The 26,434-nt window shown below is 40.6% G+C and overlaps 1 protein-coding gene across 2 annotated transcripts in view; it reads right to left on the bottom strand.

The window, feature by feature from the left end:
* Nucleotides 1–26,434, bottom strand: part of grm7 (glutamate metabotropic receptor 7) — an 81,494-nt gene that overhangs the window by 35,635 nt on the left and 19,425 nt on the right. The window contains exons 1-4 of one of the 2 annotated variants that reach the window (XM_034087916.1): nt 23,819–23,880; nt 17,218–17,434; nt 4,012–4,147; nt 3,263–3,417 (exon numbers count right to left, since the gene is read on the bottom strand). In XM_034087916.1, coding sequence (XP_033943807.1) covers nt 3,263–3,417; nt 4,012–4,147; nt 17,218–17,329 — 403 coding nt within the window. In that variant the 5' untranslated portion in view covers nt 17,330–17,434; nt 23,819–23,880. Of the gene's footprint in view, nt 1–3,262; nt 3,418–4,011; nt 4,148–17,217; nt 17,435–23,818; nt 23,881–26,434 lie in introns of those variants that run through there. The other variant, XM_034087914.1, reaches the window with a different exon arrangement.

The raw sequence follows: 26,434 nt of genomic DNA on the forward strand, positions 1-26,434 counted from the left end.
TCCAGTCATATCAGATGAGTCGTGGGTAGAGGTGATAATGGCTAATCAGAGCTGAATGACTTTCTTTTCAAAAGACCATCAATGATGCATGGTGGATTAATAATATTCTCACTGCCTACAGAGCGTACATTTGTCCTGGGTAGACCTCACTTAATTACGGGAAGCTTCATAAAACTCAAGACTTTCAAATTTCCTCGATTGTATTAAGGAGCAGTTATTGGGACTGGGAAACTGGATGGAACATAAAATAAATGGAACATGCTGCGAATACTCCATTTCTGCTCAATCTGTTCAGTGTGTAGTATAATTTCTTCCTTTTTCTTGTTGGTGAACTACAGTTTAAAATCTACTCTTAATTTGAAAAGTTATTCTTTCGGGGATATAAAAAAGAAACCCTATCAGTTCTTATTATTAAAATCTGAATTAAAGCTTTTCTCCAATCCAATTATTCAACAATGATACCGTAGAGACCAAAGATACTAATTCCTCCGCAGTTGAGATTTAGGATTATTATTATTACTGCACAATTTGGTAAAACCACACTGATGAATGTACCTGGGATGACACAGCAAAGGCTGAAATAGTTAAATGTAAGAGTTTCGTGATCAAAGTACCCAATTTGTCCATACTGACTTTAGTCTGGTCATGTACTACCCACGGCCAAATGCAAGAACAAGGTCACACTTGTTCTCTGAGGATTGTTGGAAAGTCAATGTGAAAAGTAGAAAATTGCAACTAAAGTGGAAATAGATGAGGCAGGGGGCAAAGTGGGAGCACCATTTGTATTTGTGTTGTGAAAGGGGTCACTCCAGGTGATGAACCCAGAGAGAATGATCACCTGACTCTGCATTTCCTCTCAGGTAGGGCCCCTAAGCTCTAAATCGTTAATGCTAAAAGCAGCTGTTTGCCTACAAATTCACCATATCAACAGTTTAGGAGACCGGATGAATGTGTTTGAAGCTTGTTTTGCTGCCTCCCTCGAAAAAGATCCCCCAAAGCAGCTGTGATCGATATTATTTATTAACAGCAGATTGCACGTCTACTTCACCCAAATAGAGCTAAAAGGAGATTTAATAGTAAAAACATGAGTCCAAAGAAATGCTGATGGGACCTGTAGCGGCAATAACTCCCTATGAGTTAGCTGCTGAGAGGCTAAAAAGTGCTCTTTGCTGTGACGCGTTCCATGTAAGGCTGCGGCCCCACGAGGACGAATTCGGTCGTTTGCGTTACTGTTTAGTGTCATATAGACCGTTCGGCCACACGAGGACGACCGAATATGGCACTAAACGACTGAGGAAACGACAACGGGTCCCAAGGTGGATAGAAATGCATACGCCACTCTCTGGGGGGTCAAACAGCTCCGTGTGTGCGCCCTATACGGACATTTTCAGATCACTGATAGTGATTGCGCAATAGCCCCGCCTCTCCCCACCTCTTCTGCTCACCTCCGTTTACCCCGCGCCAGTGCTGAAGTGTTTCGCCACCAACAACAACAACAATGGCGGATCGCAGAGTTGCTATCGTGCTCCGGACGCTATTGACCATGCTACAGTTGTTTGTGCAACATCTACAGCAATAATGATGAGGCAATAGTCCCGCCTCTCCCCACCTCTGCTGCTCACCCCCACGTCAAAGTAAACTGCATCCTGAATTCAGATTATTTATCTTTCTCTCGCGAGTGAAGTCTAATCTGACAGGACGGAGACACGCAGCTCTGCTCACCTGCAGCTCCTCCCGCTGCAGCAAAACACACACTTCAAGTCAGATCATCGCCCTTAGCTATTTTAATTACCTCTCAAACTCCCTAAACTAGTTATAAATATGTTTATTTTTTACTGTCGGCCGGGTCACTCATTATTGGATCAGCTGCTGCATGAGACAGACACTGACGCTGTCCGAAGAGAAGGAGGAAAAAGAGAGGCTCCGTGTATTTTATCATTATATTATATAGAGTCGTTATTCATTTGTTTTAAAGCTCAATAAATAACAAAGAAGACCTTTGACCGGCACTTTTATAATTTTGTCCGGAAGATTTCAACTTTAATACACGCTGACTGGCGAAAAACTCTGCCCGGTTCCCTCGGCCCCCACCGCGGAGAATAAACAGAAGGGCAACCATGACAACCATGCTTCTTCGCTGCTTTTGTGGAGGAAGTTACAGCGCCACGTAGAGGCTCCTGCATATGTACTGCAGCTTCTCCAGCGGTTGGAGCTAAACGGAGCGGTCTCGTGTGGGCAGACACTATCCGGATAATTATTGCATGTGGACGGAAGCTGTTTGCGATTGCGTTTGCGTTAATCCTATGCGTTTAGCCGTTTTCGTCCTCGTGGGGCCGCAACCTAAGAGTCCGTAGTCCTTTGTAGTCCATGGTGTTTAATAATTGAACTGCTGAATATGTGAAAAGGCAATGTGTCAGTGTTGGAATCACAACTTGTTTCACATCTCAGTGACCCAAACGAACGATGATTGCCTGATGTTTTTCATACAATTTTATAATAATATCTTTGAAATGTTTTCTTTTTTTGAGTAATTGTACAGACACCAAAAAGACTACACAATTGAGAAAATACACAGTACATTTTGAGCAATAATCTGGTTCTCAGCATTAATATCATTGTTAATAACAATATAACATTGTGTACATTTTAATGTATATTTTATACATTTTGAAATATTTATTGTTTTTATAACTGTAGTACAATGAGCGCATTTGACTTTAAGCTCTTATGTAAATGTTCATTTATATATCTTATTGTATTCATTTTATTTCCGTTTTGTTTTATTGATCAGATTTAATTCTAAATCCATCAGGACCAAAACCTCTCGCAACAGTTTCTTCCCCTCCGCTACCGGCCTCATCAATAAGGCCCCCCCCCCCCCATGACACTTTACTTCAGCCACATCATAAACTCTATGCATTACACTAATGCACACAATGCACAACAACATCTGTTTTCTTTTCTTATTACTGCCGATGTTTATTTTTATTCCATATTTTATTCCTTTTTATTCCATTCCATTGCAATGTAAATACTGTTATATTTATATTTTACTATATTTTTTCTAGTTCTCTATCTCTGTTTTACTTACCATAACATAACCTGATTCTGATTCTAAAATGAAGCGACCGTAACAAAACCACCTTTCCATCCTGGAGTAATAAAGTATTCTGATTATAATAGTACCAAAAAAATAAAAGGTAAAATAGGAAAACAACACGTGGTGAAGTCTGTAGTGTGAGTCTCTGTGCGTACGACGTACCTTCGATGGAGGAGCGTTTGGGCAGGATCGTGACGGCTCCCACTGCTACATCCTCGAGCTGGAGGATGGGGTTGCCTTTGGACCCCCAGCTGTCAGATCCAATCCACAGGAAATGGCCCACCTGATTGGCTCTCTTGGTGGCATTGAGAACTCCCCTGCAAGGACATCCGTATTAGAATTAGGAGAGAGCACAGGGGGTATGTGCAAACTAATATCTATTACACAAAAGCACAGCTGGTTTAAGGACTTGGAAATTACACCTCTGGTTTGTACACTTCTTCAATTCATCTCGTTAAAGCTGAGAGAAAAAGGAGAGGATGTATTGTTATGGTTTTCTATTGTTTATATAAGTCATGTGTGTTTACGATAACAGGGAGTTACAATAATTAACCACCATGTCTTCCACTCCTCTTTTCTTTTCCATTTCATGAGCATTCATTCTAAATGTACAGGTAATAAATATTTGATTATTTGCTTCTTTACATAAATATATCCCAAGGGGAAATGTAAGAGAAACCGCATCTCTCTGTTGCTTTGTTGTGATCTGTATTTCAACTTCTCCCGCAAGGCATGATTGTGTTTGTGTTGTTGGAGGTATGCCTGTGTAGCAGTGATCCTGTATGCATTGCAGATCGGTGCCTGGAGCCTGTCTTCAGGAGCTGCTGCTCAAAGATTAAAGACCTCAACGTGGCAACCCATCAACGCGCCTAAACAACACGAGAGCAGCCAGAATGTGCAGTGCTCCTCACCGTATGTCTTCTTCACTGGCGAAGATGATGACTGCCCGCGAGTGCGGCGTTTCCAGCAGTTGTTGGATGGCTTTGTCAAAATCCTCCAGCTTGGGGTTGTGGGGAATTTTCAACGACTGGGCCATGCAGATTCCACCTTTTTTACGAGGGAGGAGTAAGAAATGATAAGGCCTCTGGGATGATCCACCCATTATCACTCTTACACACAGATGTACAGTAGGAAGTGGCACACTCTTACAAAAAAGCCTGGGGTCACAATAGCTGCTGTTTTCCGATGGAAATCTCAAGAATATTGAAATGGTAAACATGTCAACACAATAGTGAGCTTTGATGATGCAGTCATGGTTGCTATAAAGCCTAAATGATGGTCTTACAGTGTATACATTTACATTTTGGCAATGATATGAAAACCACAGGGGCATGCAGTATAACACTCAAACTGCAGCTTTCGACTGAGCACTGCAGTCATTCCACAGAGAGAGGGAGTTATGAACATATCAGCTGTAACCAATTCAATAATCCACGCCAACAGGGACATATCGCTACATGTTTCATAATATGGATTTGAGAAAATCCAACAGCTTGCCATTGAATTTTCATTAAAAGTCATTATCAGACATAACTTGTTGGACCAATCATATAGCACAGCTGGCAATAACAAACAAAGAGAATATTAATACTGACCATAAATCATTCTCAGACAGGTCGCTGCTGATGAGTTTGTACACACTCTAAAAACAAATGCCTTGGCTCAACAAAGAAAATCAACACACACAACAGTTTGCATCGATGTTTATTGAGTTAAGACAACTTCTAATGAAATTGTCTCAAAGCAACAAAGTTATTTGAGTTAGGGGAGAAGGCTTTTCCTCTACAATCAGAGGTGTTTTTAATTACCACTTACTTGATAATTGGTATTATAAAAACAAGTTTTGAAGTTGATTATTCAAAAGATTAAGTTGTTCTGACTAGTTTTACCGTATGATTTAAAAGGAATTTTAAGTTGTATGTACTTAATTACCCTCATTTGGGATACACGTTTTTAAATTGACAACCATTTATAAAATAAGTTGCTTTTTCATGTTTTTGCCTTTAAAGAAAGAAATTAATTGATTCCACAACAAAAATATTAGGCAATTCACTTTTATTTATTATGCATGAACACCTGAAATCACAGCTGACTGCAGGAGAGAGGAGAACCATTTTATAGTTTGGCTGCAGCACGTTGATTGGCTGCTGGAGAATGAGGTGAAATGTAATAGGTTAAAGAGAACGCCTGTGATGAGCTGATTATATGCAGCTGCGGAGTGGATGTATACACACCCAGTCTTCCTGAAAGAACTTGCGCTGAGCTTCATTTCAATCTTGAAAATAAATAACACAAATTGAAATTGCCCCACAAATAATAAATAAACACATTAGCCACATTACCATGGGACATGGGGACACAGCAAATACATGCTGCCATCACAACGCAGTTAGAGGCCTTTGCAGATTTAAAACCAGTGCCAAATATGTCAAATCTGTAAAGTTTTTGTAAAACTACAGAAACAAACTCTCAATGGCCACCAATCTGCAGATCACACACATCCATTTGACAAAAGATGTAACAAAGATGTTTACACTGCCGTTAGTCATTATTTCAAACAGTATGAACACATTTAACGCAGAATGCTCATTCATTTGTTTCCCTCGACCACGATGGTTGCCATCGTATGGTCAGACCCTGGGGTGGACCGGTCACTGATGAAGACGATATTCATGTCCTTATGAAGAACATTAAATAATAGGTTAGCGCATAAGAGATAATGAATTAGGTAATTGCATACTTTTTAAACTGTCACTCTTAGTGAATTCAGAGCCATTATTACCAGATGCTAAAGCAACGCTGGTATTGTTTTCATCTATTGAGTCTGCATGTGTGTGTTGTCATGGCAATGTGGTCCTGAAGACACTCAGAGGTCCTTTTGAGTACTTTGCCTAGTGTTTAAATGCATGTGGACAGATTTTGTCAATCCCAACCGTGCAAGTTTTAGTGTCCCTTCTCATCTTTTTAGCAGGTTCCATACAATATGTGAGCTGGTTAAGAAGAGCAGAAGCCACTTTTCAAATGTTACACAATCCCTTTCCCACGCCATTGCTGTCAACACCTATCCATGCTGAACGTTGCTAAGATATTATTGATTGGGGTGTGGCCAAGAGTGCAATATGCTTCGAAATGTAACTGACACTATTTTATACACTGTGCCCGTGGATTTTATTTTATTTTAAGATTTTTAATTATGTCGCTAAACTCCTTGAAAAGGTCCTCTTCCTTTTCTCCAAGGTACACGACAAGGCAGCGGATGGCTATAGTTCTCTGCGTACTTCAATTGTATTGTGCTATTTTTGAAAAAGGAAAAAAAGAGAAATTACCTAAATGAATATATTCTGAATGGGTGACTGCCAACAACTTGCATTTCAATGACAACTCTAAATAACGATCCTACCTCAAGAAGCATGTCCTTGATCTGCTTCACGAGATTCATTTTTTAATAAAAAGCGATATCACAATAGTAACCAAAGTATTTGTACTCTCACAGTAGCCTCTACTACTTTGTATCCTCTCACAGAACTATTCACAGTTCAAAGGCGGCTAATTTTGGTCAAACAGCAATTTGCCTATACAGTGCAACTACAAGGCTATACTGTATTTGAATGACAAAAGATGATACTCACCTTAAAATGTCCTTTGTATATTTCTATTTGTCTTAACTGCCGGAACTTGTCCAGGCATGTTAAGTGGGAGTGGACTTGAAATCCTTAACTCAAGGTGTAGAACAATTAAGTTATCAAGCCAATTGCATTACTTACTACAACTTGAATTTTGTTTGAAGTCAATTAACGCAGAAATCAGACTTCAAATTACACACAATATTAAGTTGATGTAATTACCAACATTATTACATCATCACAACTTATAAATTAATGTTTGCAACTTAAAATGTTTATCTAAATCAATTAACTCACATTTTTATCTTGCAACCATGCATTTAATGAAGTGGAGGTGAAAGGTCGCCTGAATTTGTTTTTAGAGTGCAGGATGAAGGGTACTGATTGCTTCCATGCGTTACTAAATAGTTGCTATGCACTGTATTTGGCACAGTGTATTATCCCATTTAGCTTTTAGCATTTTGTCAGCTATTGTTGCCTTTAATGTTTCTATTAAGCTCAATATTTTGTGTAGAAACAAAATTATATCTTAAAAAAACAAAAAAGTTGAGCTTTCCTCCATTATGGTAATTACAGGTGCAGAGGACAAGCTGACCTTTGAGGCCCTTTGGATAAACAGATAGTAAGATCACCTGTGCTGTGCAAAGGAACTATGTTAGGCCTGATTTGAGGGAGCAGTCTATGTCCTTAGTCAACAGCAAAGCAAACCAATTAAAATGTATCCCACTCAAGCATTTTAATAGCCTAGCCAATAACCTTTCAGTTTGAGTTTCCATGAGTAGACAGAGAAATGGAAGCATCTTCTAATTGCCAGTCTCCTCAGGCTCATTACTTGAGTATAAACAGCTTTTAGCTGGCAGATCACACATCTCCAGGCTCAGTTTACTGTGGCATTTCTAATGGAAGAAGATAGAAAAATGACAACTGCTGAGTCTCCTCTTAACTATCCATTTTTAAGTATCAGCCGACAGAATTAGGAATATTTTCAACACGAGAAAAACATTTTGTATGTGCCAAAAGACCGCTGGGATGGCTGCTGTTATCCTCCCTAAGTGGACTCAACATAAAAATGGAGATCCTGCAAATGGCCTAGCTGTTGCTTAAGGGTTTGTGGGATCCTGTTAAAGTGTAACGTGTTTGGTGTCAATTGTGCAGAGCAGACAGCGTTGTTGGTCTCCAAGGGACAGCACTAAAGCTCTCTCTCAGCACAAGGATTTCAGTTCAGCCAGAAATCCTACAGTGACACTGCACTTCTAGGTTTATAGTTCAGGAACCCCTAGCACTGTAAAACATGATATCCTGGCATATAAGCAGCACCTTTCAGTTATAGGGGGATGGTATGTCTGCAGGTAGTTAACACATTAGCGTTAAATCCAGAGTAGGACAAAAAAGAAAAAGCCTATGTTTTTCACTGGGAACTTAAAGATAAGAATGGAGAAACCAGCTCGAGTGCGCTAGAATTTGAAAATACACAACCGGAAAAATCTGCCTCTTCCTTCAGACTTCCTACAGAGCCCCTCCTCCAACACACACGAACACGCACATGACCAATGAGGGCACGAGATAAGTTTGTGCACAGATGGAAGGCTGACAGGCAGGTAGGCCAGTAAAAAGCACGACCAGTTACTTTAGCCGGGCGCTAAAGTAACTGGTCGTGCTTTTTACAGAGCTACGGCTTCCACAGATGAAATGTGTTTATGTATTTATTGTCAAAGCATTTAATATATTCATTGCTATTGGGATGTTAAGAGCATTCCATGGAATATAACAAAAAGGGTTTCTGAATTGAATTACCTACCCCACCTTTAAGTCTCATGAGAATGCATTAACTCCATTAAGACGTAAAACCTTGGGGGCTTGTGTGAAGAGTTATAATGGTATAACAGTCTTGAGCAGAGAGATATTAAAGGTCACAACAGTCAATAATACAGACCACAGAAGCCACTAATGAAGATAAGAAGCATTTGGAGCAGGTCCCATCTTCAGAGAGAGACGGAGCAAAGAGCTGAACACGGAGCGGGATTAAGGCTGCCCTTAAGACTGCGGCCAGGCAGTTAAGCAGCGGTGGCTAAATTATTGAAAGCCTGCAGAATACCCCATCTGTCAGTCAGTCGAATGGCCAGTTAGTCAGGGAGTCAGACATGATGGTTATGAAAGTATCGTATCTATACTTCTAAGTTGGCAGGCTGTGGGTCGTCACGCCCTCACCTGTCACTGGAAGGCACCGTGCGGACATGAAAGACAACTCGACTCAAGCCGTGGGTTTCAAGAAGAGTTGCATGTCTGTCTTGGCCGAAGGTGTGTGATGTGAGACAGCTAAATGTCAGGCATGGGGAGAAGAGAGGGTTTTACTCCAACTCGTTGAAGTGTTATCGAAGAAATAGCATTGTATCAGAAAGAATTCTGCTGGACAGATTAGATGACTTTATTAACTCAACAGATGACCAGTTTGGCTTTAAGGCTAAACATGGCACTGACTTGTGTATATACGCCTTAAAAGGAAATTGTCAACAAATATAGAGGTAATAACTCCTCAGTTCTTATGTGTTTCATTGATGCTTCTAAAGCCTTTGATCGTGTTAATCATAGGAAGTTATTTGTTAAACTGAGTCAAAGAGGGAGGCCCAAATACATTGTGAGAGTTCTGGGCTACTGGTATGGCCACCAGACTATGCAAGTCAAATGGGGCAATAGGGTCTCAGCCCCATTTGGAGTTAGCAATGGTGTCAGACAAGGTGGAATTATGTCCCCAGTTCTTTTTAACCTTTATATTGATGATCTGTCGAAGCGACTGAGAGCCTGTAACACTGGATGCATGATAGTAGCTACTCTAGTGAACCATATTATGTGTGCCGATGATCTTGTTGTGCTGAGTCCATCTAGCGCTGGTCTTCAGCAGCTTCTTGCTGTTTGTTCTGTGTATGGTATGGAGCATGACATCAAATACAACGCCAGTAAGAGTGCTGTCATGATCTTTAGAACCAAAGAGGATAAATGTCTTACATTTCCTGATTTTAAATTGTCTGATATTAATCTTAGTATCTGTAATAAGTTAAAATATCTTGGACACTTTATTACAGAACAAATGACAGATGATGAAGATATGTATAGGCAATGCCGCATGATGTATGCACGAGCAAACATTCTCCTACGTAAGTTTAGTGCGTACAGATGGAGTGGAGATGTCTCTGTTCAGAGCATATTGCACACCGCTCTAAACGGCACATCTGTGGTCAAACTACAGAAAAGCAAGTTTACGGAAACTTCAAGTAGCTTATAATGATGCCATGAGAATATTGCTGAAGAGACCTCGATGGTCGAGTGCAAGTGAAATGTTTGTGGCTGCAGGAGTCAATACTCTACAAGCTGTTTTAAGAAATCTTATGTATTTGCCGGCTTAATGACTCTGATAATGAAATCCTCTTGGCCTTATCGAACATAAGGTTTAGTACTACACGCTACCAATCGCAGCTGTGGAGACATTGGTATAGTTGTCTCTTTGTAGGACACTGATTTAAATTATTCTTAAACTATGAATTCTTTTTACGCTGTGTATGTAATTTATTATATGTAATGTCTTGTCTTTTATCTGGACCCTGAGTCTGTAATAAAGTTTTCAATTTCAATTTCAATATCAAAATAACGTAGAGTGCATTCTGGCTTCCACTAACATGGCAGTAAGCGTCATCACAAATGCATGGCAGATGGTCACATGGATAACACTGAGGGGTGAATTCATTGAAGGATTGTACACCATTTCTGGCCGCTAAGTGCAAGTGCAAATTGGATAAAAAGGAACAGTATGCACCCCATTCTGCTATGCCATGCAAAATGTGCTTCCTGGGCTATTTGCACATATTTAAATGCTGTAATATGCATATATTTGGCGTAAAATTGGCTCCAATTAATGCAAATGAGCCTCATTGCAAAAACACTCCAGCTCTTCAAGCCACACGCAATAACAATTCGCTTATTCAGATCATTTTAAGTATCTGAAACCCATTTAAAAAGGATGGACGGTACTACTCAAGCCATGTCATTAAAAATAAATTAATACATTTCCCGATACTGTACAAGGCATGTTTTTGAAAATGAGGAAAAACAAAAAGAAGATAAGGTTTTTAAATAAACGACAAATAATTTCTTCCCTCTCCGTCCTTTCCCAAATCCTGGGCTTACATCTTTCGCTTTCCTCACTCTCAATTGCCTTCAAGAGGATTTAAGGGAAGCGGCACATGGCAAGCCTCTCCTGACAAGACCGCTGACTGAGACTGACTCTCAGCCTTCACAACCAATCCACTGGCCTCAAACGCTTTTATAGTTTCACCACCATCAGATGCACAAACATTCAAATTGCACTTAGCCTTAAAACGTTATGGGTGTGTTTGTGCTGTAACAACTTCATTAGTGCCATATGATTTGTGATTCAGGGTAGAGAGTGGTTGCGAAAGACGCACTACTGTTGATATCAGCGTCCACAAACCCTTCTTTGGTGCATTCACCCCTCAAAATGCTATATATGCTCACATCAGAAGGGAGTTTGTGACACTGCCATTCGTAGCAGAGCTTTACTCCTTTACCTAAAGTATCATCCTCCAACATTGGCCTAATTCAAAAACTAAATTCACCATAAACTCCTACCCTCTGCTCCACATTTGATTAATATATCAAAGACGATGTAATGATCACGATGGCTAAATTCATCAAGCCCTTGGAAGTTCTCCGCTTATCTGTCTGAGTGGCACAGGTCATGCACTGCATTAACTACTTCAATTATTCAACCTCAACGGCCTCGTTTCTAAAAATGCACTCCAGGGCGAGGAATCCAGCTTTGCCATTTTGCTTGGTGAAATACAAATCCTTTTAAATTAAAGGCTCTCTTGATGGATTCGACCCCCAGCCCGCCTCCTGAACACCCTCCAAACCCAAACCCTCCAGGGGATCCATTATGCTGCAATTATATTTATCACCTTGGCAGTCCGAAGGCATTTCTCCAGGTTCCCGCCTCAACACGTGGGAGCACATCAAAATGGGCTGACATGTGGCTGACATTCATATTCTACATCTGTGTGCCCTTCTACTGCCGGTCGGGGACTTGCCAATGTCGGAGGGTCATGCAGGAGTATGGTGCTTTTTTTAAACGGTCTTTAAAGATGTGTCAGGCTTCCTCCCCAGTCTTCTTCTACTGCTAAACATCAGTGCCTTACTTATCTGGCAGAGCCCCCCGACAGTCATCTAAGAATGCATGGTGTTGGCAATGTGCTGCAATCTATTCCACAGTGATACTTTGTGGGAGGTTTTCCTCAAATGCAAGTCTTTTTATCAAATGGGAAAACTGAACTCCATTGGTCTGGCCTTGGTCCAGACAGAGAGAGAAAAATACAAACACGATTAATCTCTGCCAGAGTCACCTGGAGCCAGGATGAAGGTGCACAATGGGAACAGTGCCTAAACAGGGGGAGAGAAAGTGGAGTGAAAAAAAAACAAGAATAGAAAAAAACAGAAGAGATCAATACAGGCTGACCATCACTCCAGACTCAGCTTGGGGTAATGGGTAGCCACATTGCATTAGTCCACTAGATGGTTCTGCTTGAAGTGGTGAAGCGAGGATCCTACTAATGCATCTGACGTTTCACTGCAACCAAACAGGGCAGCCACAAAATAAAACACATCAAGAGGCCTTACTGAGCAGCTGCAGGGATGCTGCAAAACACCGACAGCAACCTAAAGTGTTTGTTGTTGTTTCACACACTCTAAAAACGAATTCAGGCGACCTTTCACCTCCACTTCATTAAATGCATGGTTGCAAGATAAAAATGTGAATTAATTGATTTAGATAAACATTTTAAGTTGCAAACATTAATGTATAAGTTGTGTTGATGTAATAATGTTGGTAATTACATCAACTTAATATTGTGTGTAATTTGAAGTCTGATTTCTGCGTTAATTGACTTAAAACAAAATTCAAGTTGTAGTAAGTAATGCAATTGGCTTGATAACTTAATTGTTCTACACCTTGAGTTAAGTATTTCAAGTCCACTCCCACTTAAGATGCCTGGACAAGTTCCGGCAGTTAAGACAAATAGAAATATACAAAGGACATTTTAAGGTAAGTGTCATCTTTTGTCATTCAAATACAGTATAGCCTTGTAGTTGCACTGTATAGCCACATTTCTGTTTGACCAAAATTAGCAGCCTTGGAACTGTGAATAGTTCTGTGAGAGGATACAAAGTAGTAGAGTGAGAGTAAAAATACTTTGGTTACTATTGTGATATCGCTTTTTATTAAAAATGAATCTCGGTGAAGCAGATCAAGGACATGCTTCTTGAGGTAGGATCGTTATTTAGAGTTGTCATTGAAATGCAAGTTGTTGGCAGTCTCCCATTCAGAATATATTCATTTAGGTCATTTCTCTTTTTTTCCTTTTTCAAAAATAGCACAATACAATTGAAGTACGCAGAGAACTATAGCCATCCGCTGCCTTGTCGTGTACCTTGGAGAAAAGGAAGAGGACCTTTTCAAGGAGTTTAGCGACATAATTAAAAATCTTAAAATAAAATAAAATCCACGGGCACAGTGTATAAAATAGTGTCAGTTACATTTCGAAGCATATTGCACTCTTGGCCACACCCCAATCAATAATATCTTAGCAACGTTCAGCATGGATAGGTGTTGACAGCAATGGCGTGGGAAAGGGATTGTGTAACATTTGAAAAGTGGCTTCTGCTCTTCTTAACCAGCTCACATATTGTATGGAACCTGCAAAAAAGATGAGAAGGGACACTAAAACTTGCACGGTTGGGATTGACAAAATCTGTCCACATGCATTTAAACACTAGGCAAAGTACTCAAAAGCACCTCTGTGTGTCTTCAGGACCACATTGCCATGACGACACACAGATGCAGACTCAATAGGGGAAAACAATACCAGCGTTGCTTTAGCATCTGGTAATAATGGCTCTGAATTCACTAAGAGTGACAGTTTAAAAAGTATGCAATTACCTAATTCATTATCTCTTATGCGTTAACCTATTATTTAATGTTCTTCATAAGGACATGAATATCGTCTTCATCAGTGACCGGTCCACCCCAGGGTCTGACCATACGATGGCAACCATCGTGGTCGAGGGAAACAAATGAATGAGCATTCTGCGTTAAATGTGTTCATACTGTTTGAAATAATGACTAACGGCAGTGTAAACATCTTTGTTACATCTTTTGTCAAATGGATGTGTGTGATCTGCAGATTGGTGGCCATTGAGAGTTTGTTTCTGTAGTTTTACAAAAACTTTACAGATTTGACATATTTGGCACTGGTTTTAAATCTGCAAAGGCCTCTAACTGCGTTGTGATGGCAGCATGTATTTGCTGTGTCCCCATGTCCCATGGTAATGTGGCTAATGTGTTTATTTATTATTTGTGGGGCAATTTCAATTTGTGTTATTTATTTTCAAGATTGAAATGAAGCTCAGCGCAAGTTCTTTCAGGAAGACTGGGTGTGTATACATTCACTCCGCAGCTGCATATAATCAGCTCATCACAGGCGTTCTCTTTAACCTATTACATTTCACCTCATTCTCCAGCAGCCAATCAACGTGCTGCAGCCAAACTATAACATGGTTCTCCTCTCTCCTGCAGTCAGCTGTGATTTCAGGTGTTCATGCACCTTATCATATGGCTTGTGTCAATACATGTTCAAACTAAATGAATTATCTCCTGATTGAAACATCATGTATTGAAATAAACAACTGCAGTTCAAAATAAAAGTGAATTGCCTAATATTTTTGTTGTGGAGTCAATTAATTTCTTTCTTTAAAGGCAAAAACATGAAAAAGCTAAGAAAAAAAATGATTGAATACAATATATTTGGAGCAACTTATTTTATAAATGGTTGTCAACTTAAAAACGTGTATCCCAAATGAGGGTAATTAAGTACATACAACTTAAAATTCCTTTTAAATCATACGGTAAAACTAGTCAGAACAACTTAATCTTTTGAATAATCAACTTCAAAACTTGTGTTTATAATACCAATTATCAAGTAAGTGGTAATTAAAAACACCTCTGATTGTAGAGGAAAAGCCTTCTCCCCTAACTCAAATAACTTTGTTGCTTTGAGACAATTTCATTAGAAGTTGTCTTAACTCAATAAACATCGATGCAAACTGTTGCGTTGATTTTCTTTATTGAGCCAAGGCATTTGTTTTTAGAGTGCAGTTTCTGTTTAATACATCCACTCACACCCTATGTTCTTTCAGATATTCTCTTTCTATATTCCCCAGGACGTTTGCTTCTTCAATCCATTGCAGTCTGTTCTGGTGCAGAACCGATGCCTTTGAATTCATTCTCCGGATGTAATGTTATGCTATTACATAATTAATGTGTTTATTAAAGATAAGATGCCTTGGGTACTGGAAGATTTTTACTTTGGAGAAAATAATTCCCATTTCGTATATGAACATAAAATATTGCAAAGTAACTGCCGCTCAGTAGCAATAGGATGAGTCAACAACAACAATGGCTTATAATTTCATACTCCTTGTGTAGCTGTTCAAGAGTCATAATAATAGCAGTGTGTTTACTCCTCATAGTAAAAAAAAGAGAAACATCAGTGAGAAATGCATCTAAGGAAACTATCTAGAAGAAACTGCTTATCCACAGGATTTAAGATAAAGGGGCATTTCCAAAATAAGCCTTAAATCAGATGCTTCCCTATTTGTTCCTAAACCGTCTGCCTTCTCGCTCTCTGCATCGATACAAATTACACTTCCACAAACAGCTTCCTAACATTTTAATGAGCAATCACACTGGACGCGAATGCACACAGATAAAATATTCATGCCCGCTGGACTTCTGATCAGTGCCTGTGGGATATCATTAGCTTTCCTCATTTAAGAGGTTTCCGTACATTAGAAGAGACAGAGATCACTCCCTGAAGATGTACAGGAAATGGATTGGGATCCATTGAAGGTCGACGTGAGAAGCAGCAAAACACTTTCTCTTATTGTCTTGAGCCAATGGGGTGTGTGAACTCGTGAGATCTACGGGATATTTGTATGGTAGTGCGTTATGTACACACTGAGTAGTTTACTAAGACGGCCTGCTGGGTACAGCTCACCACATCAATGTCAATGTTTGTCGGAGTTTTTTAAACCTATTTTAATGTATACTCTAGTATTTCTAGGGGATACAACAGTGTCATGGCAGGTTTATTACTCAGGACCAAAGGCAGCACTGCGTCGTGTTTGAAGTTGTTTTGATGAGTGGTTTAAGGGGAAAGCTGCAAGCAGCAATACCACATGCCAAGCAATCAGCCTGTTCGAAAACACACGTTTTGAAGGGGCACTGCACTGCATATTTACAAATATGGAAAAAGGGATTGGGAACAGCAATTGCCAACACTTTTAACTGCTGTTAAAATAATCAGTCAATTCAAACTCACTGGACTGTATTATAAAATGTATCCGTGTTCTACTCTTGCAGAATTACTGAAGGGCAGCAGATTGTAAACCACATGATTTGACAAATATAGCCGACCCGTTGTACTGTATAGCAACGGAGTGTCTCCTGGCGACAGCAGTGACTGCTGATTCACATGTACCACCACATGCCCACAACGGCATCAATGTGCAAAGAGCAGGTGAGTCAAGCATGTGCACAATTGTCAGCCCAGTTACAGGCAGAAACACGCCAATACCTTGTCTGAATGCACATTTCTGTTGTGAATACTCTTCAACATCCTTATTCTAACCCTGCTAAACCAAATGCAAACTAAATAACTTAACACTTAAACGTGAAGACAAAGTATCATTGCCACTTTAAACAATCACCATTAATGTTGCATTACAACAAACAAGACAGTTTCTAATAGCTTGTTTCCAGCTCATTCAGTGGGTTGGCTCTCTGTGTAATCACGGCTCCTGCGAGAAATGTCTAGAGACATCTACTTAAGAAGGCTGGCTTCTTCTCTAAAAAGACTTAATATCTAAAATGCTGCGGCTTCCTGCACACAACCAGGCCAGATTGGTTTGAACTGACTGACAACGAGGCCGACTGACCATCATTACTACCCTCAGAGTGCTGCATTCTCACTAGCAGGGATACCAAATTGAGGTTGAGTGAAACAGAAAAGGCAGAGTGAAAGAAAATCATGTCTCCCACATGACCCGCTCAGACCAGTCCTCTCTCTTCTGTGCTGGCTAAAGAGAAGACATTTTCAAACAATTCATTTTCGGCGTCTGCGAACAGCTAAATTAAAACTGTGATAGTTACATACATTACATTGACAAGGGTACAGGCTATGCTCATTATAGTGACGCAGCAGCTGTTTCTCTAGTTGTTTTCTTCCAGTAACAACTCACTGGGGGACTTAAACAGCAGTTGCCAAACAGATCAATAATTCATCCACCCAAAACAGATTTAAATCATTGAAACACTATTTTTTAAATAATTTGTATTCTGTTTAGTGCCCATTGCTGATCATCGTTTCTTACCTGCTTCTTTGGAGAGTTGTGTGAAGGCCTCCACGCCCTTCTCTCCGTAGCTGCCCTCTGAGGCGATTGTGGAGACGTAGGACCAGCCCAGGGCTTGGATAATGTCCACCATGGCCTGGGCCTGGAACGAGTCTGGAGGAACCACCCGTGAGAAGAAGTCATAGCGCCTGTCATCACTCAACTCCGGGGCTGTTGACGCATAGCTTATCTGCGGGATCTTGAAGGGGACAAGAGGGGTCGGGAGGGCAAGGAAATGTTAACTCGGGCTATTCTGGTAGTGATTAATAGTAGAAGAATCACAGTTTTTAATGGTTGCGTTGGAAATCACTGACCTATTTACCGGTAGATAAACTGTCTGTCATTTAAGATCATTTAAAAATGTAGGATCAACATGCCCTTAGTCCAGTGCTCTCAATCAAAGAAATATAGCGTATTTTTGACATGTCGGATGCAAAAATTACAGTTGTTGCCAGGATCAGCTATTTTCTGCCTTTAAGGGATACATTTTACATTTTGATGAACATGCTTATTCGCTTTCTCTGTGGCTATCAGACTATCAACAAAACTCTCATTCCTGTGCGCTACAAATGCAACTACTCCATCAAACTAGCTGTGCTTATCACAAAGTCATTTATTTGTTCTACTCTATCCAGCTGCTGGATGTTACTCAATATTAAACATACAGAGGTGAGAGTGGTATCAATCTTACCACACAACGCTCAGAAAGAAAGCAAATGCCTATATTCCCCAACATATACATGTTATATTAATGTGTTTCACTTAATATTTGGTTACTTTATTGTGTGCTGGCAAGAAAGATAAGGTTAAGCTATCATTTAAGTTGACACCTTTATGCATTGTTTATAGGTCAAATAACTATGTAGGCTATGAGAATATTATGTATCATTAATAAAATATCCCTTCCCATGAATAGATAATAGCAAAATCTTTTATTGTATACACATTGTTAGATAAGATACAGTAACTGATTTTCACATCAGTGTCCTTTATGAACAATATATTTGTCTCATTAATTAATAAAGTAATAAGTTTGTAGCCCACATAGACAGCTGATGCCTTGCAGAACAAACGAACGATACATTTTTCATATATTTCACATTACCATGTCAATTGATCATCTACGAATATACCTGCATTATGTTAGGTAATATTGTACAGAGCCTATATTGGGTCTGTTATCTGGGCAACCTGCTGTGCTGTCACTGTCCTTTTTCAACATATCAATGAAGACTTACCGCAGAAATGTCTTTGCAGCACTTTTTGTATGAACTAGCAGCACAAGCGCTCCTTTACACTTCCCTCCTGGTGAGACCAAGGTCTGTCTTCATCACCCCGCAACAAATCAAGATATTAAACCTTCTATTAAATTCAGTTTTCAATTGCATCTCACAATCTTACTCAGCTTTCAAGTCTTTGAAGAAAGACGGGTTATAATGTGACCCAGGTTCCCTACTTGTCAAAAGACGAAAACTCAATCTGCTGAGGAAGACAGCAACATGCCATTTAAAGTTCACGATAGCTTTTTTGTCAAACTGTCCATCCATGATCAAGAATTAACTTATGTGGGGAATTTGTGAATGGTTACATTTAAATGTGTTACTACTCAACCTAATAGCTTAATGTTCCCTCCTTAAGAAAGGCAGCTTAATCACACTAAATTATAACTGAGACATATTATCAACTGGAACAGTGGAGATGTAGGTAACTCAAAGACTCTCACAGGATAAACAAGGACTATATCAATCAAGTTCTTTAGAGGAAATGCAAGATAGGCATTTTCCTAATGTTCAGGAACCCTCTTAATAGTCGGCAGGTGTTGTTGTCACCCTTCTTTAAATTGCTCTAATCTTTTAGCAAAGCCTGCAGCATTGCTCTGGAGAAATGACAATCTGTGAGTTAACATGCTGAGGTGGTGATCATGGAAAATATTATGCCTTCCTTCCATATCTTTAGTATTGCCATTTTTAGCACGTTAGCAGGCTGGAGTTAGCATTTAGCACAAATATGTACTGCCTCACAGAGCAATGGCCAGTTTGTCAGTGGTTCTTTTGTGTTCTCTTTCTTTGGGGCAAATAGTACATATATATAGTCCTAGTTGTCAAATGTGCATCTTGTTCATGCCAGCTAAACCTCTCTGAACAAGTAAAATAATTACATTGGATTTACATATCTGAATGCATTCATCATCACAAATCAAGAGTCAAGTAAATCAGTTGATCCATGGAGGTTGTTTGAGGTTGTTCACAACGCTGCCTGCTTAAGACCTTAATATCTAATCAGCAACTGTGTTTGAGGTTTTAAAACAGCAATCACAGCTGGTGGGACGTCTGGGATCAAACTGGATACCCCCCATTAGAGAGGTGGATGCACATGCAGAGACATGAATCATTTTCTCCTGAACCCATCGCAGAACCTCATGACAGAGTCTAATCTAAGCACTCTATGAATGCCATCCATTGCTGTTAGGGTGATCAGAAGCAGCCGGACACTGGGGAAACACAGGAATGAGGACGCAGCGGATGCTGATGGGATTGCTTCAACTCACAGATTCTGAGTTATAGCTTTGACCCACAACTCAAAAGGGGTCAACCGCACCAAAGCTGACAAATTGAGGAGTCAGACTCGAGACGACTCAATATGTTTCAGTTGCCAAAAATAAAAATAATGGAAACTACAAAACCGGCAAACAAAAAAATCAGCGATGCAATTAAAGGAATTCACAGGTGGGAATCCTGCCGCGATGCCACACGTTAAATCACTCCAGGGCTGCCTGAATCGAGTGTAGTGGGTAAAAGAGGGATCGCTGCAAAGTAATGGAAAAGCAACTGCAGCAGTGATTTCCATTTAAAAAGACTCTTCTTTCCGAAAAGTAAAGCATCTATTTGAAACATTTGATAGGGGATTTATTTTAACAGGGCAGCTGAAGTAATAGTATGCAGTCAAAAGGTGTTATAGGTTTGTTGAATCACGTCCCATCTTCGCCCCAGCTGGGAAAATAAGCTGCTTGAACATTTGTCTCTCTGGAGCTTTTTGCTGCAGGGAACCATTTAAGATGGCAATGTCTTTTTACTTTGTCCTAGGCTTGTACGCTGCTGGTATCGTTTTTCAATTCTATATTCCCCAGAAATCTAAAAACCTCTATGTTTTCAGACTGCATATTTTTAATTACCACTTTGACCTCCAGGTAACACAAGTGCTAAACCTTGATTGATAATTGCAAGGGTGTCAGGATTAAACCTGCTGGAATTATCAAACAAGGAGATGCTAACTAATACTGATAGGAATATAACACCTTTGTATTTTTTACTCTGGAAGAGGATGGGCTGCAAATCAAGTGGAACCCAAGTTAGTAATTAAACCTTCTTTATGAAATAGAGGATTTAATTAAAACCTTCTGAACTTGATTAATATCTTTCTGAGTAGGTGAAAAAACACAAAGTTTAACTTTGCCACTTCACCGATGGTTTCAACAAAATAAGCTCTTGATCCACACATTTAAAGCAGATTTGAATTTCTTGATAATGCCAAAATAATAGGGCGACAAGAGTGTATATTGTTATCAACATTTTAGAACACTTGATATTAAGCTCAGAATGAGTAAAGGATTATTTTCTCTAAATACTTAATCTTTTATAGGATTTTGCATGTTTCACCGTTGCATACCATACGGCTTGCATCTCCTTATTTTATTAAGTAGGTTTTAATCTATAAAATTTGAAACATGGCATCACACATCACAATATAATCCCTGCCCCTGTGGCAACAAGGTGAAAAGGTGAGGGTGATGCCTGCAAGCATTCTGATTTTGACAACTACTACAGAAACCGCAAAACCGATCATGAGCAACTGAGTTGAGGCCAAGAGAGCGATGATTAACGATGCCCCCTCTCAGTGTAACAATTACCCAAAGCTGATGTCTGGCACCTGTCATCTGCTGTATACATCAAAGTTAGGATTGCAGAGGGTAATGGCCTTGCTTGCTCTTGAATGTATCTGCGCTGACAGGATCGATGGAAGGACAACGCAGAGGTCTGTTATAGGGGGACACTGTTTTATTGATTTAGCACCACAAAGTGCTGTGGCCGCCCTGAATATAAATCTGTTGCTGAAGTCTAAAAAAGGTTATGAAAAAAAGAAGGAAGGGGTGGGAGGTGGTATGTGGGGGGATGGAGGTAATCTGCTTACTGACATTAAATGAGAATTTCAACCTGGGTGTTTAAGAAAAGATGTGACTAAGCAAGGTTGTGTAAAGGTTAGGCACGTTCACAGTAAGTGGGAATGCCAGGTGAAGTTAATTAGAGTGCCTTGGCCTTTCTGTTGCATTTTCACATACAGCAGTCCACAAGCACCATGGGCAGCTCTACAGAAAGGCGAGAGAAAGGAATGTTGTGCTATGACCGCCCTGCTCCGCTAATGCAAGGGTGATGCTTCTGACGAGCTCAGAGCAAACCTTGCAGCTAGCCCCGCTGCTCTCATCCGTCTCTTCTCTCACACGTTCGATGCAGTTAGAAATGTTATTTGAAGAAAATGGGCAGCATATGGCACAACACGACTCTCAGTTGGGGTAATGGCAACCATCTATCCGTGCCGTCTGAGAGGAGAGCAATCTGCAGATATGAAAAGACAGAGGGGTACGACAGTCCACAAGTTCTTAGACAAAAACAAAAGCTATCTTTCATACGCATAGCTATGATGGTTTTTCCTACAAAAGGCAGCACTGAGCAGACACCACTCAGTGTCAAAGATTAAGCAGAGAGAAGTAGAGTGTTGTCCATACTGCGTTTGGTATCCATTAATCTGAGAGCAACCCTCTAAAACATAGCTGTGAGTGGCAGAGCTAAAATGTTTCCCATGAATGGCTTTAACTGGGGCGAGTGCTGCCAGGCAGTTGCTGTTGCAGGAATCCCTGTGCCTTTATTTTCTGCATGATTAGCTTCTAAGTATGTCTTGACATCAGTCCGCTCGATTCGGCTGTTTGCAACAATCTCCACGGTGACGGTGGAAATGACAGCGGGTTTCTGACAGATCCGACTCTAACCCCATGCTCTCTGTGGCCGTACGCCAGTGCACAGATTGTCCTTGTGACACCAGCACAATGACACAGTAAGTATGATCCCATGGACTAGCCAAGGAGCCATTTTGAAAGCAATTGAAAAACCACACACCCCACCCTTAATAGAATAAATATTTGCTCACAAAAAACATCCCCTGTCAGAAAATGTATTTGCAGCTCCACAGCCTGGCGTTGTAAAGCAGCAACGGTCGATATCATATAAACAAAATAATACAGTATGATACAGGCCCATACAGATATTGAGCAGTAACCAAGTTGTACATCGTTCCTGCTATATCAAGGCTTAGCTACTCTGTGACAAATGGGGGGGGGGGGATCAGACAGTCACTGGTTTGTATCCAGACAGCAGAGTTAGCAGGGCAGAGGTAATGACTGTGTCCATACATTCAACCTCAGGCTGGGCATTTGTAATCTCCCTCTCCCAGAGCATGGCACTGCCTACAGTGTCGCGGAGGCAATGAGGAAGGGCGGGGAGAACCGACAGCTTCCCCTCCCTCACTTTGTCCCTCACTCCCCCTCTCTTCCTGCCCATCTGTGTCTCTCACTCAAACTCTGCTTTTGTGAAGGCTGTGTTTCATCATCCTGCCCTTACACAACCTGTGACTTTCAGCCCAGCTCCACTGTTCTCCGCCCCTCTGTGTGTTTCAGCCCTGTCAGAGAGGGAGAGACAAGTGAGTCTCATCTTCCATCATCCCTGCCTCCCTCCATGTCCTCTGCCTGCATGCAGCCCAGCCCACACTGATGATCAGCGGACACTTCCTGCCCAGAGAGGTCCTCTGGCTGCCAATTTGCCCCACAATCAGAGACAATCTGCACTCAGTATTTTGCTCACATGCCACCCAACTTTTCCCTCCTAATCTTTTTCCCCCTTTTTTCTCTATAATTTTCTAAACCCTTGCTCCTAATATCTACGCTCAGGTATGACTCACTCGCATTAGTAGATATGTTTTGTCGGAAATTTGTAATTCCACCGAGATTAGGTTTAGCCACGGATTTCATCAACATTGTAACTGTGAACGTTTATTTTCCAAACAATATTTGCACGTGGCAATCATGATTATTATTCTGATGGTCGTTTTTAGGAAACTCAAAACTTTAGTTTGAATTATAATAATAGATTTTTGGCAACATAGCGGAAACACACAACTCTAATATATTCTGACTTTATAATAATACAATTGGCAAACGTGTTAAAAAACGTTTGCTCATTAACATATCTATTGGGCTCTCGTATAGCTCTATTACTGGTCCACATGGTTCATTGTTCATGTAGTGTTATTGATTATAGCAGTTTTGAGAAAAACGATAGAAAAATGATAGTCTCTGCTGACTATTCAGTCAGTATCTCAGACTTGTAGCATTAGATGAGAAAATTAGTATAGCATAATTAGATGCGTTACTTGTGAATTCCCTCTCCCCCACACTTCTCACCAAGGCAAGCATCTCATCACACTCCTACTTCATTCCACCAGTTACACGCCTTTTTATTTTTGCAAGGAACCTTACCTGAATAGTGTTATGTGCTTTGCAGAAGCTTTTTGCACCAGGACTCTCCAGATTGCAGAGTTGCCCACACGGCTGAACTACACTTTGTGTTACATGACGGAAAGTTAGGCTTTTGTAATCCTTTATCCAACACGACCTTCCGCGTCTCCTTTTTTCCGCCCACTTCTGCTTTTCCCAGTCGATTCCCTCACCCTCCGTCTCTCCCGCTCGCACCACGCCGGTCCCCTGGGTCGCTCCAGTGCTCGGTGCCGGCCTGCAGCTCTTGCATGGCTGCCCTGCCAGAGTGTATTTTAAGACAACCAGCATGTTTCTCCACGGTTACACAGGCTAGGTATGACTCACGAATCAGATATTTGACCAGCAGAGCCACCCAGTAGAGTAGAGCCGAGGCGTGGGAGAAAAGTGTGGATCGCTCACAAAGGGAACCTGACCGACCTCTTTCTTCCCATCTGGTAAACAGACTGCTATTTCAACTCTATTGCTGTTTCAAATAAATAATCGTTTCCAAACACTAAACAACTCTCAAAGCCACATCGGAGACAAGTCTATACTGAGGAGAGGCTTTATGTATAGAATGAACTGTAAATGTGCAGTGATGCTGGTATGAGCACATTCCATAAATGAAGCCTATACAACGACTTAAGGATCTTGCCTTCCAAGCTGACATGACAGTCAAACCTTTACGCCGTCACCCATGAGAGTTATTTGTACAGATACGGTATCTTTTCAAGTAATTTTGTAAAGAACCTTTTGACTTAAGCTTCACACAAAGCGAGGCCCTGCAGAGAGCAATGCGGTTCAGAAGAGCAGCCTTGGTCATCGTGGCTGTGCCGTGTGCTCTCTCAAGGTGTGACAGAAACTCCACTTAAGGTAGGAGTAAAACACAGCCTGCAGGTTTATGACTAAGTATTATCAAATGTATTCCTTTATATCCACAGGGTCTCACATTACAGATGGCTGTATTGATTTTTCCAGACTGCAAAGTGCACTGGACGCAGCCTTGTTTTCTCTTCTGTGTTGTTTTACAGCCAGCATAACTTCGTTTTTTTCTCTCTCAGAGACATATTAAATATCAATAAACCAATACTGAAATATGCACGACATTATGCCCCAGGTCAGGAGAACAAGAACAATTATTCCAACAGAAACAAACTAATACAAATCTCTGTTTGTGTTTGGGGAATTTTTCGACGTGTGCAATATCTGTTCATGTCTGCACTGCTTCATTGCTCTGTCCAGTACTGTGACAATCTGTGAATCACTCACACATTATTCACCAAAGATATGGCATAGGTGCATGTTTTTTTCCCCACCTACACCTGGTGCATCCAGGGTCTGACACATCCATTGTCACTCGAGCACCTGCAACACTCTGACCTGCATTGCAATGACTCCCTCTGCTCTACCCCCCCTCTCTCCCTGTATAGCTCTCTCTTCAGACTCGACAGAGCATCATCACCAGGCCCATTTCTCCCCTAATAGTGCAGGCAATGCGGGTGAGCCTCCTCGATCTTATCTTCCCTCTCTGTCTGCTCCTCACAAAGAATCCTTTAGCAGGGCATGTAATTACGAACTGATCACAGCCGTGGAAAATATCACAGATATCCTATTCCTTCAGTTAGTGTGTCTGAACCTCTACTTGATGCCATGCACTTGAGATATTCGGTACCAGTTAAGTATAGACCGCCACACTTTAATAGGCAGCTATTTGCATGCTTGGCAATGCTTCGGGTGTTGCCTTGTACCTCTCAAGAGATTATAGTATCTCATCAGCTATCCGTAAATTCATAACATATGCCAAATCCACTGTCAGCCCATATGGATCTGGAGTGTCAGAGAAGTTGCAATGTCATTAGGAATGCACAGATGAATACACTTTCCTGCAAAAGCTTTCCGTGAGCATTCAAATGGCTAGAACGGATGTTATGCCTGCTGTTTTGTGCTATACATTAAGGAAACTGCAACCATTTTCACAGGGGTGTTTGGAAATGAATGTATGCAGCCATAGTGTGATTAGGCAGAGATTATATTCTAGAAGGAAAAATGCAGAATATGCTGCTTAAACTACTAATCACACAAAGATACTCACTCATCGAGCAGTGCTTTAAAATACTGGAAAAGCAACAAAGAACGTTAACATCTTTAAAAAGGCAAGACAAATCCAGAAACACATTTACAAGAAAAGTAGTTAAAAATATATGGATAAACAATTGAAGGAATAAATTAACAACAACTAAAGATAAAACATCCAGACTGTACCAGGATAAAACTACAAGTAGGCAAAACCCTGAGTACACCAGAGGATAAGACTGATAATAAAAGCAATTTGAAAGACAACCTTGAGTGTGGGTATAAAAAAAAGTCTTCAAGGTAGGGCATTTCACAGTCAACCAAAGGACTTTGTTGTAGCTGCAGCGGCAGACCTTCCTCCAAGGCTTTATACAAATCTCTCCTCCTCTGCTAGAATTGTCAGAAGCAGAACAGGCTCTTACATTATTTATCCGTAACCAGAAGTATTTAATTGGTAGACATTGCTGATTAAAGTGTAAACCCCCAACCCGGGAGGCTCAGTTCAGGGCACTAAAGTCCCTTCTCTCCCGCAGTGTTTGCATCCTG

The sequence above is a fragment of the Pseudochaenichthys georgianus genome, chromosome 7, assembly GCF_902827115.2.
Source record: "Pseudochaenichthys georgianus chromosome 7, fPseGeo1.2, whole genome shotgun sequence".
Lineage (NCBI taxonomy): Eukaryota > Metazoa > Chordata > Actinopteri > Perciformes > Channichthyidae > Pseudochaenichthys > Pseudochaenichthys georgianus.